Raw genomic sequence first — 15,712 nt, 5'->3', positions numbered from 1 at the left:
CATCATAGACAAAGTACCTCGGGAACTTTTGACGTTCCCAATGGACAGGCCGAACTTCACGAGGAACTGCGCCATGGACTTTTCAACTAGGCAGAGTGGAGGACCAGCGACGTGTTTGTAAGGTTGTGAGACATTATTCTTCACCGACGAATCAAAGATGGTCTGTGGAGTCGGTACGGGAGTTTTCTCGGATACACACAATGTAGGCGAATCGTACGGTGTTGCAATGTATTCCAACTGGATCCAAGCCCCAAGCGTAACATAGCTATTCTGACCGACAGTGGCATCATCCTTAAGGCTAGTAGAGCAGTGTAGAGATGCGCTGAACAGTCTGGGCGGCACGCTCAAACTCAGCTTTCACTGGGTCTGGGGTCATAGTAACATAGAGGGGAATGAGCGGGTTGACCTGTTGGCCACACAAGGGTCTGCTCTTGGCAGTCCCTCGGCAGGAATAGTCGGCGTTCGGCTGACAAATGTCAGGAAGTTTCATAAATTCGATACACATTTACACTTCGGTCAAAAGCACCAGTTTTAACTTTTTTTGGTCGTCAGTTTTTATTGGATAAAATGCTAAAAAATTTAAAACAATTACGTTTGATTTTCATCAATCTGCTTTATTAATTCATTTAATGTTTGTTCATTATTTTTTTTCCTTTTTTCTTGTTATGCGACTAAAATACTACCTACTTTAAACTTAACGTGCTTGTCTTCTCTCCAATCGGTGAAATTGCTACAATATCGTTTGCCTTATTAAATACACGAACATCTTCCCTATTTGGTCCTATTTTTTATAAATCGACTCGAACATTACTTCCGGATAATTGTAGGATGTATAAAACGAATCGGGTTTGTACATGGTTTTCATCATCCAAGGATACTTGTGGTACATTCCACTACCGAATTTGTCAAAGGTTTTGTAATAATCATAGTCAATGTCCTTGTAATCGTACATGCTGCTTTTATCCGTCATCCATGGATATTGGTAATATGATATATAGTCCTTTTTATCTAACAGTTTGTAGTCGTAGTCCATGTCCTTGTAACCTCCAAATTTATCTAGCGAGTATGGGTATTTGTAATATGATCCGTAGTCCTTTTTGTCGAAAGTTTTGTAGTCGTAGTCCATGTCCTTGTACACTCCGAATTTATCTAGCGAGTATGGATATTTGTAATATGATCCGTAGTCCTTTTTGTCGAATATTTTGTAGTCGTAATCCATGTCCTTGTACACTCCGAATTTATCTAGCGAGTATGGGTATTTGTAATATGATCCGTAGTCCTTTTTGTTGAAAGTTTTGTAGTCGTAGTCCATGTCCTTGTACACTCCGAATTTATCTAGCGAGTATGGGTATTTGTAATATGATCCGTAGTCCTTTTTGTCGAATGTTTTGTAGTCGTAGTCCATATCCTTGTACACTCCATATTTATCCGGTGAATATGGATAATCGTAATATGATATGTAGTCCTTCTTATCCAGCAGCTTGTAGTCATAGTCTATATCCTTGTACGATCCAAATTTATCCGGTGAGTATGGATATTTGTAATATGTTCCATAGTCCTTGTTATCGAATGTTTTGTAGTCGTAGTCCATGTCTTTGTAGGTTCCAAATTTATCCATTACCCACGGGTATTTATAGTACGATATATAGTCCTTTTTATCTGTTAATTTGTAATCGTAGTCGTAGTCGATGTCTTTATACTGTCCGAAAGGATATTTATAATACGAGCTCACTCCGTAGTCCATTGGTTTGTAATCATAACCCAAGTCCTTATAATCGTACATTCCATAGTCCTTTTTACCCATCAGCTTGTAGTCGTAATCCATGTCCTTGTAGTCATACATTCCCATTTTGTCCATCATCCACGGATATTTGTAGTATGATCCACTATCCATTTTGTTCATCATCAAATCCTTGTAGTTGTACATGCCGGGGTACAGTTTGTACATTAATCCTTTGTAACTGTCAAAATCTGAATACTTGGGGATAGTATCCAAATGGTAGATGAACACGTCCTTGAAGTACATGTTCGGAGTATAGAAGAAGCCTTCATCAATCAACCGATCAAATGGATATCCAAGTGGGAGATCATCAAAGAATCGAGAGCCAGATCCAATATAGGATGAGAACCAGAATTTGGAATATTGTTTCACATCCTTGAATGGAGTAATGATGAAGAAGAATTGCATTGGCATGCCGCTAACCCATCCCTTAGGCAAGAGGAGACGATCAGGGAATCCATTGTGTGCCTCGAAAATATCGAATGAGAAGCTCTTTCCCTTCAGGCCCATCATGACCATCTTGTAGAGATCTGAGTACATGGTACGGTCCTTAGCGCTGAAGTAGAACTCACGAGATTCACGATAAACTGTGTTGAGTCCTGATTTGAGATCGTAGATGAATTTATCGATTTCTACAAAGTTTTCACGGTTGTCGTTGATGTTGATCAGTTTTCCCATGCTATCGAATTTCGGTCCCATGTAAATACGGAAGACAACAGTTTGTGGTTTGTCTGATGCTACATCGAGGGTCATCTTGAAAGGTTTGTGGTTGAGACGATATTGGCGGACTTTGTATTTGTAGTTGAAGGAATCACCCCACTTCCAGTTCATTTTGTAGTCGTATTTCATGTCCGTATCCATATATTTATCCGGGATGTAATCCTTGTCAAAGAATTTACCTCCGTATGGGAATTTATAATCCATATCTATGTAATCTTTGCTCATATAGTCCACATCCTTGTAACCCTTCTTGAAATAGTCCATTGGAATTTTGTCGACTTCCATCAAAGTTGATACATCGATATCAAATTCGTCAAAGTATGTAACCAGCTTGCTGATATCGACTTTGTTGATTTTTACGCCAGGGAGCAGTAGGTCATCGTATTTGTAGGGTGGAAGTTTTAGCTTGTATTGGAACCAGAACTTAAGGATCCTCTTGTAGAGCTGGTAGAAGATTGGATCCCTCAGCATAGTTTCATAGTGTTCCATGGCCCCAGGAATAACCTTGTATTCGAATAATTCATAAAATTTGCCGCCACCTAACATTTTATGAGCGAAGGCAATCAATTTTCCGAAATATTTCTCATTCAATGAGTCTGGGTTTGACTGGATCAAATTTCCAAGCAGGTCGATTCCTTCCTTGCTCCACAGGTCTATTTTGGCTCCATCAAAGCCAATGATGTATCCCAAATCAATGGCATCTCGAATCCTGCGTTCAAAGTCCTCAATACGATTAAGAGGGTAGTAATCGCCGGTGGTGAAGGTTTCATAATAGTTCTTCCTGACGGTGAAAGGCAATCCATTGTAGTACTTCATATGTGGATCATATCCTGTCTTAATTTTGGAGTACCAGGAGAATTCAGGGATATCACCCATCTTATTTGAAAGACGTTCCAAATAATAACGAGCCAGCAATTGTTGGTGCATGTACAGGAATTGTTCCCCACGTTTGTCCTTGTACAAGTTGAAGTCCTTGCCACCTAACCAGTATGGGTAGTCAAGATTGAAGAAGTAGTAATACATGTTCCAGCCAATATCCTCAGTGAAGTATGACAATTTCGATTCCTCGTTCATTATGTTGATATCATCGGTGTATTTGCTAAGGATCACAACATCATTCTCCATTTTGCTGAATCCAAGGGTCTTGTACTTCATGATTTCGTCGATAGTTAGACCGTTGAAATACATGTATGGAAGGACTTCGTAGTGCGCTGGTAGGATTATTCCTTGCAAGTCTTTACGATGGATGACAGCGGCATACAAAGCATAGACGAACATGCCTTCGTTTACAAATTGACGAGCGTATAGGACATTGTGATAGAAGGTTGGCCAGTCTCGTGAATAGTAGAACAGGTAGAAGAGACCCTTCATTTCGGTAATATGACGATAATTGAATATGCTGAAGACAAAGTTGCGAGGAAGCAATCCGTATTTGTACATCATGAAGAATTTCACGACTTTGTCGTAGTCCTGGAATGTATAGTAAAAAAAATAGAATTGTTGAGTGTCATGCCAAACTATGTTGGGATTTTTGATTGTTTGGATGAAAATTTGGGAGTCTTTACTTTGAATTTTAACTTCAGGTAGTCACTCGCAAATATCTAGGCCTAAAAATTAAGTAAGTGGTCTAGGTTCCAGGGCGAAAGAGCAGATTGGTACCCCGGATGGAGCGAAAAATTGCAAACGAAGAAGGATAAAGGAGAGTCTCTCACGTCTACAAACAGCGTAATCTGTGACAACTAGTCCTTTGAATTGGAGTTTGGTGTAACATTGAGAATCCTATCTGGTAAGACTACTTATCACGAAGTCTGGGAAGCAGCCTCGGGCTGAATTGACTACCGGCAAAGAAAAAGAGCAACAGCAGCTAGCCGATACCCTGTCCCAATATAAAGCTGATATTAACGTATGGCAAGGAATGCACGCTCTACAGACACAAAGGGGAATCCTGGAAATCAACAGGTCTGTGAGTTCGAAAAGTATAGAGAGAAACCTCACCAGGCATACAAGCTTCGCCAACAGAAAGATGACGCCATATACACCCCGATGCCTTGTTTCCAACATCTTTGTGACTTGCTTGAAAGAAGGAATATTCCCTTTTCAGGGGAATCTTTGAAAGCGGTAATAACTTATCAGAGCTTGTGAATGGGTTTCGACGTGTCCACTTGACGGTGGATACAATAAGCATGGTAGTGAGCCTGACAAAAAAAGGTCCAAATTCCGGTTGCTTCTCTGCCGTGTTGGCACTGGATGTATGAAATGCATTCAAATCCGCCAATTGAGACCGAATTAAAGGCCCATCGGCTGACGTGGCCGTTTCTGGATATTTAGTGAGTCTGGTCGACTAACCCTCAGAGAGAACTCCTTGGTACCCGGCGGATGAGGGCGGACAGAGGTTTGGAACTGTATCCTCAACTGTGGAATGTCAATGGAGTGCTTGTGCTTCCCGTCCCAGAGGGGCGTACGATTCTCGGCTCTATCGATGACTTGGGTGTAGCTGTTGCAGCAAAGCACCCAGAGAAGACCTGGATCGGAAACGCGGGACTAACACTGGCGGATGAGGAGTCTTAATAACAGAGAGAAGGTGTACCTAGAATATACACGTCGAAAGGTAACTAGTGCCACTGCAATACTTGCAAAAATATTGCTAAATGTCGGCGGGCCGAAACACTATAGAAGATTCCTAATCATTCTGATTGGGCACCATCTGTGTGGGCGCACAGATTCATTCCAACTACCACATTGCGGTTGTTGCTACAGGCGGTATTGTCCTATATGCGGCGGCATATGGGGGGATGCAGAGCATGTGACGTTTCACTACTCAAGGTTTGTAATGGAGGAAAATAACCTGAATCAAAGGTTAAGAAGAGTATAGTTGCGTAGATACTGAGGTCGAAGGAGAACTGGTTTACGGTTTCCCCCGCAATTGTGAAAATCTAAAAGAGCTGGAAGAGGAGGAAAACTTAGAAGACGATAAACACGAGTGCCTAAAGGCAAATTCACCCCGTGAAGTAATTCCTAAATATTGGTCACGCGGGGCTGTTACTGGAGAGACCAGGGGTGGTTTTTAGTGGGTAGTAATCCCACATGTGTTTGCTCGTGCCTTCTTAAATCTTCGTGAACGCATAGAAAAGAACACCTCGATGAACTTTAAGCAGATGGATAAGCATCCTGCCGAGACAGGAAAGGGCCTGGAATAGAGACTTTAACAAAATTAGGTAGATATTTTGGCAATATAGGGAGTTTTCGGGAGGGGGTTTATTCTCATTCTGGGCCCCAATTTCCTCTTGAAGGTCCTGCAAGGTCCTGCTCAAGTATCAGTACTCTGCTAAGATATACAAAATGTTACTAGTCAGTCCGTCCAATGCAAGGAGCAAAGCATATTGAGCGGAGGAAAAGAGGGTCTATCTAATAGCCACATTGCTGCCAGCGCCAAATACCCAGAACTAAGTAAGGTGTTAACTGAAACAGAAAAAGGTTCTGCAGAGTCCGTCAGGATTTGCAATACTAGACCCTTTCTGAAGAGAGCCTTACAGGAACACTTGTAACGATGTATGGATTACGGATTAGACTGGAGGAGACGTAATGTGAACGTCCGACTGCCAAATTATACGAGATCACAAGGGGCAACTTTGTGTTAACTACATCCATGATGAAAAATTTTGTAGAGGTGTGGTTAAATCGGATGTCCTCACAAAGAGGCTTTCTATAGAAAAAAATGCTACTCAACGTTGAAATGATGTACGTTTGGTAGCAGAAAACTCAACTTCTGCTGGAATAGCGAACTCTCCAGTTTTTGCTGGCATAATTATCGAGTGGAATAATCGCCAAGTTCTTTATTTATTGCCGTAAGGGACACTGTTGACTCTATCCAGAGATGAATTGAAATTCTGTCCTCGAAAATCATACGATAATCAATAATCGAATGGACGTGGGGGAAACGAAACCTTGGGCTCAAAAAGAAAACCTAATAAGGCCTTCGAGCTTGCGGTAAAGACAAAGTTGGATACGTTCACCTAGTTGTGCGAAATACACATCGCGAAGGGAATCTCCCCAGCATTAACGGAATGACAGAAGCTTGTGTTGGTACCTGAAACTAGTAAATCTCCAGGCAAATCATCAGACTATTGTCTTATATACCTTATATACCTTTCAAGCACTATGCGAAAAGTGCTGAAGTGAAGTGTTGTTGAAACTGATGGCCTGGAAGACTTTTTTAATCGGCATTTTGATTTCCACGAAATTATCTTACTATTGAAAGCACAAAATTGGTTACCGGATTGGCTGAAGACGCATAGGAATGAGAATGCATCAAATTTGATCAACTAGAATCAAATTGGTACGACACTAGGGGCGACTGATATTCCCAGTTAATATGTTACTTTCATCGGCAGCTATCTGGAGCAAAGACCACTTTGTTATGGTTCTGATCATAGACTGAAGGAATATATTGTCTTCACGGGAATCTTTAAGGGCTATGTACTGCTGGGTTGTCATGAAGGTCTACAGGTTTTGTTCCGGTGAACCTATGGTCAGCCAGACCGAGAAACTTTTATGCTTTTCTTTTGACGAAATCTCAAACGAGCTCTGAAAAGAGCTAAAGCTTCATGTATAAAAATATCCTTCTCCCTCCTTTACACACAAGCAAACGGCAGGATAAGTGTCGGGGATTGTGCTATCTGCTGATCATCGGCAGAGATGAGATGTCCAAAGGAATCATGGATAAGCAGGGTTGAGTAAGAAGGTGGACCTGCTCTGTACTACGGAGAAAAGGCTGGGTAGTCTAGAACTGAATTCCCTAAGGCTTGATGCAGATAACAGGTCACAAGGAAGTGACATATCAGAGAAGGAGGACGCTTCCTCGACGTTGAAGAAGAGCTCCAAGCGTTAATAGCCTAGGTGGACCTAAATCATGGAAAACTGCATCTACAATAATTGCAAAGGAAATTTCTAAGGATGACATTGCCAAAGAGCGCCACCCTACTGGCCCAAAAGTCATGGGTATACCGGAGGCAGATTCTTGGTCTGCCCTTGTAATTTGAAGTTTTTCTTGCGAAAAACCAGTTATCATTTTTAAATTCAAAATCTTTCGGAGTTTTTTACTGGGCAACTTAAAGCTACTCAATTTCCATTAAAAACCGGAGAGATATTTCGACAGGACAGGATTCCACCGAAACAAGCCCCTAGGGTGGTAAAGTACTATGACAGAAAGGCGCTACCATTTCTTCTCGGCCACGATTACCATTCGAAGAGTTGGGTACCTTCTTGAATTTATCCGTATGGGTAGGTTAGAAGTATACAACATAGGACGCTCGTCACCATTGTGCTAGCATGGGCAAGAGGTGCTAGACATAGCCAATCTTTTTATAAACGCGCTAATCAGGAACTGATTGGTATCGGAGGAACCGTCTATGCCGAATAACAGAATAATAACACTCTAAAATTGAGAGCAAAAAAGGCGATTCCCACATAAGGGACTTGAGCAATAACAGTGCTCATTTAAAGATATTTGGAGATATCAGGAACTGAAGCAAGAGTGGTAGAAGACATCAGCAAATCATTATTGACGCATTTGAGGCGAACTGTCGGGTTAAGGTAGTTATTTTACCAAGGGACGTTCCTTGGTAAAACAGGAACCTAGCCTGAACAAAAGAGTTTTGAAAACCCTTCAGCCGAGGAAACAAACCGGGGACTGGTGAAGGTTTTGTGCCAGCACGAATGCTGAAAACTAATGGTAACGAGAATGCATCCCTAAGAGTGGCTGATATTCCCAGCCAACATACTACTTCTCAAGGAAAGACAGATTTATTATGTCATTGATGATGAACTCAAGGAATATGTTGTCTTCACGAGTATCTCTGAGGGCTCTGTATTGTCCTCAGCATTGTGGAATATCACCGATGTATCCAGTTTTCAGCAAGCTATGGTAGAGAATAATTTTACAGCTAGCAACGACAGTATAGCCCAGGCAAGGATGATACTCTGCTCAAGCATGAGGAGAGGAGAGCAAAAGGAGATGGCTCTCATTAGACTCAGAATTTTTACTTGGACGTGGAACTTGGGTTTTTGGCAAGAAAAAATGTGAACTCTTAGCGGTGTTCGGAAAGAGATATAATGATCATATGAGTGAATATGATCCAGCCTTTAAGAATAAAAAAAGACGTGTTAGATCCTGCCTCAGATGAAACGATTTGGCAGGCCAGGACGCCAAAAACCTATTAGGGCACAAAACTGGGATTTTTAGACCGGACACTGGTTTTTGCACATTCAATGATAATGATTATCAATGTGTAATCGAAAATCGTATCTTTCAGGTTAATCCTGGGAAAGCTTTGGGATTTCTGATGGTTTTAGGATTTTTCAGAAACCTTTTTAACTTGGAATTTTAAATACTTACATTGTAGTATTCCTTGCCCTCAATAAAGCCGTGTACATCCTTCACGTATTCCTCGCCGAGCGGCATGTGGAGATGATACAGTACATCAAAGATGAACTTCTGTTTCAACAGAAAATCTTTGCTATCTGAAATTCAGGAAGAAAAATATTTAAAATCAAAGTAAGATACAAATTTACAAAAAAAATCCCTTACCAATTTTGGTGCCAAAGTCATCCTTCAAACGAATCGCATGCCCTGCACAAATGGCCAAAATGGCCATAAACACCAAAGCAATCTTCATCCTTGCCGGTCTCGTTGTCCGTTAGATGCTGGTTCTATTTTCCGTGTTCGTACCAAAGAACAGCCACGAGTGGGAATGATTTCCTCCAGATTTTCAGCATCTTTTATACCAAAAATTTACTGTGATTTTCTAATCAGGTATACGACAATTAACACCAAGATTGCTATTGTGAAAAAGAATCCTAATGTGCCAAAAACCATCAGAAAAAAATTGTTATTAGCCTCGCGTAACGTAGATAAGGTACTCCGAGATACTTTGTTGCGGGCATTAGTGCACCAAGACAGATTTAGAAAAAAATGTCTTGAACTGAGATAGAAGACAAATGCTAATAAATTTAATAGAAAATGTTGCATTTCGGTCTGAATATAGATTAATTGAATTTTTTTTGTAGTCCAAAGTTGGCATAGGTGAATTTGGTTCATATTCGATTCGTTAAAAATAATTATATTCGCCTTTGCAATTTAGAATCTTTGTACTTGGCATCATGGGAGCACTTAGTAACAGAATCTTTTTTTATTTAAAAATGATACCAACGATGCTCGCTTTTTGCTACTATAGCTGAGGCAAAGGTAGAAATTACTGATAATGCACAAATAGAAATGTTTTCGTCCGTTATCGCGGCTAATCAGTTGCGCCTCTGAGAATATATTGATACCTTTGTAACCTTTATTAACTAATGGCGTAATCACAAAAAAATATTTTCAAGAAGGCAAATAATGTTTGGAATTTTAGGTAAAGAAAAATCTATAGCAGATCTGTTGAAATAGGGGATGAAACTAGTAACTTTCTACTCCGAAATTGGAACTAGAATTCAATAAAAATAAAAAAGATTTAAAGATAACTCATTATTTCCTCAAACAACAAAAAAAAATAATTTCTTTTTCAGTAAATACGGCAACATAAAATATTAAAAAAATATATATATAAAATATGTGATAGTCCTGACAAAATAAAAATATCTGACCATGGAATTTTCACATCACATTACAAAATTGAATGAATTATGAAAATAAAAATAAATAATTTGATCTCTAAGGCAAAAAGATGTTTCTTCATGCTTCTTAAAAAATTCTAATATTATAATTAATAAATATACATACATGGAAGATAACCAATCTTTATCATTGAGAGAATATTTAGCATTCATCACTAATAATATTCAGAGTTCCAATTGCACTTATGGGTTCTGGTTGTTACATTAGGCCCCCCATAATTGACACCTTATCTTTAAATTCAACTGTAACTTTACAATATTAATTAAGATATATTTAAGAGAACGCGAAATGATCATGTAAATTAGTTAAAATACTATGAAAGAAAAAAAATATCACTCTGTTCCAGGTCCTTCGTTCGCAAAAAAAATACTCATCTGTCCTTAAAGAAATAGTAAAAATCGAGAAAATTATTTATTCTGGACGGGAGTTAAAAAATCCTCCCAAAGAATGCTGGCGGTCTTCAAAAAAGTAATAAAAATGGTGGAAAATATTTATTCTACTTTGGAATTTAAAAAATATCCTTTTATTATTTAGATTTTATAAAAATATATCATAAAGAATAAAAAATAAATAAATTAAACTAAAGGAAAAGTAAATAAAATGTAAATGAAAATCAGAAAACGGGACAATTTTCAAATACATATTTTGACGCATCTCTTATTTTTCCTAATTTTTACCAAATTTTTCCATGCAAAACATATTCTATTGAAAAGATACTCACGATTGTTACCCTCCTACAGGATCCTTATGACCACCAGCAATTACATATTGGAACCAACAAAGAACTGTCACAATAAACATTATTCTTCCCTATTCAAAAATATCCTTACAAATCACCGGTCTCTTCAGCACCAAAATTTCAACTAATTAAGTAACTAAAGATTGGCTAAGCTCTCCTGCCCCTATTTATAAAATAAATGAATCCATTAAAAGACAATGTAATAAATTTTTTCTCGATAGGAGCCATGTTGATTGGCTCTAATTACCCAATTAAATTGATACAATGAGACTAATGAAGGTACGAGTTGATGTAATTTGTTTATTATTTTCAAAAGAAATTCTGAGCTAAGAGGTTGGGTGAAATTGCTCATCATTTTCTATCCTTGTTTGTTTTTCATCATGATTCCAATTAGGGGACTGGACGATTATGTTAACTATATCTTTTGTCATTCAAAAATAGGAGTGACTTTGTTGAGTTGGGCTGAAACTTTGTTTGGAATAGAAAAGAAAGATACAAGCATAAAATTGTGGAAAGTGTTGCCGAAAAAGTGTCCAAAGTAGACGATTAATATTTCTGACTTGTTTGAAGACAGTAGAAACCTTTCCGTTGGAAAAAATTACGTTCTTAGATCCACCTAGTAATCCTTCCTGTGATATATATATGGTTGCCATGAACCCATATATAGGGTACAGCGCTATCGCTGTTAGTTCTTGGCAATGTGTTTCACCTCCCTTCATGATTTTTCCCATAAGCTTGCACTTCTCCTCTACTGTTCCATGCCACCTAGTTCCAGGACAAATCATTCGTCGCCGGCCATCCTGGGATAATGAGTTCATATGCGTGATACAATCTCCAATGGAGTTATCATCCCTTTCTCAATATGTGACCTATCTACTGCCTCCTCTACCTTCTCATCATCAGATTCACGGGCCTGGCCCCCACCTTGACGAAGTAAGTTGTTATTGTTTCAGGTCAGAATACCGCGATAACATGGCGCAGATATATAAAAGGAATTGTGTACTTCTAGAACAATGACTTCTCCCATATAACAGCGCAGAGAAAACATTATCGTGGAAGAACCTCAACTCGACGTTAGTGTCGAGCTAAATGTATTTGCAAATTTGGGGTAAATCCGCGATCGAATTCAAGTTTGATGCCACTCCCGGCACTTATCGTACTTTCTTATGGTAACAGATTTTCAGTGTGTTGGACTCTCCCCTCTCTCAACTCTTTGCGTTCCTCGATCCAGCTCCACGTTTCCGAAGTTATCCTGGTCATACAGTGTCCTTTTGACATGTTATCGATAATCTCACCCGCGCTAAAGATAAAAGTGGCCCAATGCCTATCAATTCTTTAGAGTTTGTTTCATTTGCGCAGCAAGAACATTCCCCTACTGCTGGAGGACAGCCGATTTTGCTGGGCTCACGCTCTGTTCTCCGGCAAGCAGATCTAATTGCGACATACAACCAAATGAGGTAAATAATTATCTGGTGATGGTCCCTCTTTTATGCCGATGTCGGCACATCCTTTGTTACCCACCCATTGAGAAAAGAACGATCTCGATTAGATCTGATTAGATGTTCATTGCCGGTCACGCGGAATCCAGGTGACCCTGTGGTAGGACCTGTGCTCGAACACTCATTACGATTACAATGTCTCCTGAACTGTGCCTATTTACTCATAGAAAGCATCTCTCTCCTTTATAGCTATATTTCTCCTACATTGTTGCGTAGCATTGTTAATTTCTAGGACTATCCCGGTTCCTATGATACCAGTATACCCCTGATGAGGTTTTGTAACCGAACCCACCTCAGTTACGCCTGGCGGGTGGCGTGGAGGCTCGGGTCTAACTATTGGAGCATTTGCCTCCTGCATCATGATTAGCAAGACATAATCATGGTGATTACAGCGTTTACCGGTGTCATTAAGTGAAGGTTCTCCTCAGCCACTTGGTTTTGGTCTAGTCGATAGGGTTGCTGCCGCCTTCCTCGCCGCCACCTTAGAGCATCGCAGCATTGAATATTAAAATATCATGAGAGCCCGTTTTGTAGGAGCCGTCTACAAGAGTCTAACAGCTTGTTCACGTCCAGAGCATAAAAGCATAGTGCCGCAAGAGGGTGAGATGGCCAGAGTCCGACCTTCTCACTTCGCCTAAGCCTTTCCACGAATTTCCAGTTTACATTCCAGAAAGGATCTTAAAAATTTACGTTAAATTCGTATCATTCTCCTTGTGGAGTTCAAATTTTCCTCCATTGAATGGACAAATTCTGGCAGTCTTCCCATCTTGGCTACATATATGACCGCCACATTTTCTTGTTCCGATGGCCGTTAAAATCGCAATCACAACAACCACATACTCAATTTGGTATTGACCAACATTCTTGACTATCGCTTCACTTTCTTTACTAGCAATTATTATTTTAATATCTTAAATTTATTGCTCACCAAAAATAATCCTAATTCCGTCACCGCTCTCAGCTTCAAAATCTTTTGTTCCTTTCCGGAGCCCTTCAATTGTCGATTTGTTTTTCCAACAATGTTGACGAAGGTATCTTTCTGAAAATATAGAGGGAACCTATTATCCCCATACACAAAGAAAGTGGAATTGGACCGGCCGATAAACACCGCCCTATATCCCTCCTTTAAACCTACTCTTGGTTGGCCACCAACCAATGCTACTGATACGCCAATTGCTAGTCCCGGTTCGTGCATAAGGCACTGTACTGAATCTAGAAATAGAGATCAGACGATTTCAGCATTGCTGAACGATTTTCCAGGTGATCAAAGGACTCCCAAACGCCCTCAATGCATCCTGGCTATCGCTGTAGATGGTGATGCAACTGCCTTTCAACTGCTCGTCAATCACCCAGGTTGTCACTTCAAGATCGCTAATGCTTTAGCTTGAAAACCCGTTACATATTGTCCCAAAGGAAAAGCTTTTATTCGATAGGTATACTCCGCCTCCAGAGCCCTGTTCTTTTTTGGGACTTTTGGGAGAAGACCCCACCATCCATTCCTCTGGGACTTTCCAGTTCTTTCTAAGTTGCTGGGTAACTTTATCTCTTCTACCAAACAGATGTATGGGGATCCGAGAATCGAAAGGCATTGCGAAAACAGGATTCAGCTCTCCCAATGCTCTGTGCTCCCCACGTCCGTTATTTCCCCGAAAGTGAATTAGGCAATGAGCTGCTCTCACTGCAGTGCTTCGAATAATATAGCCAAGGGCTCCAAATTGAGTAATGCATTTAGATTGGCGCTGAATTTTGTGCTTTTGGCACAGTTCTTTACAGTGAAAACCTTTTATCTCAACCTACCATCTAACCCACCACATTACGAACGCATAAGTGAACATCCGCCTAATGATAGCAACGTATATCCGCATTACACCGTGAAGCCTAATTCCCCTTGCCAAGGCATAGGTCCGTTTGTGCAGCCCATAGGTTGTCAGAGCCCGTTTCAACTTTATCTCAACATGTTTGTTCCAAAGATGCCTTTTATCTAGAGTGATTCCCTGATATTTTACTTCTCTGGGAGGTAAAGTCCATCCAGTTTTCTCCATTTTGTAATTATTTACCAGCATACCAGCATGGTTTTATTTGAATTGACTGAAAGTCCATGCCTGAGACACCAACTGGCAGCCAAATCAAAAGTGCGTTGTAATGTATATCTGTGTCCTTGTTAACTGTAAACTGTGTATTATCTTCAACAAAAGTTTAAACGAATGCTTCTTTGCTCATCTTTGGGGAGAGGCCGTTATCATGCATATCCCCAAGAGCGCATTTCAGTCACCTCATTGTCAAAGAACAGCATGGTTTCGTGAAACACCGATCTACTGCTTCAAACTTTTTGTCTTTACCAACTTCATTGCTAATTGCCCTAATTTACGACAGGAGGTACACGGTATTTATTTCGATTTCTCCAAAGCCTTTGATACCGTTCACCACAATGTTCACCCCTCCAAACTCTCTCTACTCAACTTCCCTCTCCTCTCAATCATCTCTTGGCTTTCCTCCTACCTCTCGTACCGTTCCTGCAAAATTTATTTTCATGTACAATCATCGCGTTCCTCCTCTCCCTCCTCTGGTGCTCCCCAAGATTCCATACTTACCCCCATTATTCCTGTTTTTTTTTCTAAGGTCTTTCATCCGTCCTCACCAATCCATATTTGCTGTATGCTGACAACCTTAAATTATTTGCCTCTATTTCTCTGTGCTCTCTTGCAGTTCAACCTTGACACCTTGGTCTGTTGGTGCTCGGTTAACAAGGTGACTCTAAATGCCAGCAAATACCACTGTGTAATGTGCTATTCACTTAAATCTTCCCCAGCATTATTTCGCTAATTTCTTGGTGGACAACCCCTTTCGCTACTGACCTCCATTTCAAGACCTGGGTGTAATTTTCGATGACAAACTTCGTTTCCGTTCCCACTTCATTGACATCATCAATCGAGCTTTCATACCTAGTATTACCCTACGTTTCTCTTCCGACTTTACCTGAATTCAGTCTTCCTTACCACTTTTCAACTCCCTTGTCAGAAACATCCTTGAATATTGGTGTGTAGTCTGGTCCCCCTTCCGCAACCGTGATTGTCGTGCTCTTGGAGCTGTGGAACGTAAATTCACCTGGACCATCTTTTTCAAAAAGAACCTTCTTCGGGCAGACTATCCCTCCTGGCTCCGCACCCTCAATCTCACTTCTTTGAAAACGCCGCATCGTCCTTGATATCTGTACCCTTTCCAAACTCTGTAATTGTCTGATGGATTGCTCTGCCAATTCCGATATTATTTTCCGCATCGCCTCTCGGAATACACATAGCGTGTAC

At 40.2% G+C, this 15,712-nt stretch overlaps 1 protein-coding gene and 1 long non-coding RNA gene across 2 annotated transcripts; both read right to left on the bottom strand.

The window, feature by feature from the left end:
• Positions 1–593: 593 nt before the first annotated feature.
• LOC119647829 (larval serum protein 1 alpha chain-like) lies at positions 594–9,259 on the bottom strand. The gene is made up of 3 exons (XM_038049069.1): positions 9,087–9,259; positions 8,895–9,019; positions 594–3,970 (listed from the first exon to the last, which is right to left on the bottom strand). The coding sequence occupies exons 1-3, from the start codon at positions 9,172–9,174 to the stop codon at positions 782–784; spliced, it is 3,402 nt and encodes a 1,133-aa protein (XP_037904997.1). The 5' UTR covers positions 9,175–9,259; the 3' UTR covers positions 594–781.
• An 817-nt stretch (positions 9,260–10,076) lies between these two features.
• On the bottom strand, positions 10,077–11,093 carry LOC119647830. Its single transcript, XR_005248945.1, has 2 exons — positions 10,891–11,093; positions 10,077–10,627 (listed from the first exon to the last, which is right to left on the bottom strand). It is a non-coding gene; the product is annotated as an uncharacterized LOC119647830 (long non-coding RNA).
• Positions 11,094–15,712: the final 4,619 nt, after the last annotated feature.

The sequence above is a fragment of the Hermetia illucens genome, chromosome 2 (assembly GCF_905115235.1).
Source record: "Hermetia illucens chromosome 2, iHerIll2.2.curated.20191125, whole genome shotgun sequence".
In the NCBI taxonomy this organism is placed as follows: Eukaryota; Metazoa; Arthropoda; class Insecta; order Diptera; family Stratiomyidae; genus Hermetia; species Hermetia illucens.
Note: the sequence above shows the minus strand (reverse complement) of the source record. Positions and strands in the feature narration are given on the sequence as shown.

Excerpts from the sequence above, each read along its gene's own strand:
- LOC119647829 (XM_038049069.1), bottom strand. The coding sequence starts at position 9,174 with ATGAAGATTGCTTTGGTGTTTATGGCCATTTTGGCCATTTGTGCAGGG. Across the intron at positions 9,020-9,086 it reads TGACTTTGGCACCAAAATTG|ATAGCAAAGATTTTCTGTTG; the intron begins GTAAGGGATTTT and ends CCTGAATTTCAG. Across the intron at positions 3,971-8,894 it reads AGGGCAAGGAATACTACAAT|GACTACGACAAAGTCGTGAA; the intron begins GTAAGTATTTAA and ends TATACATTCCAG.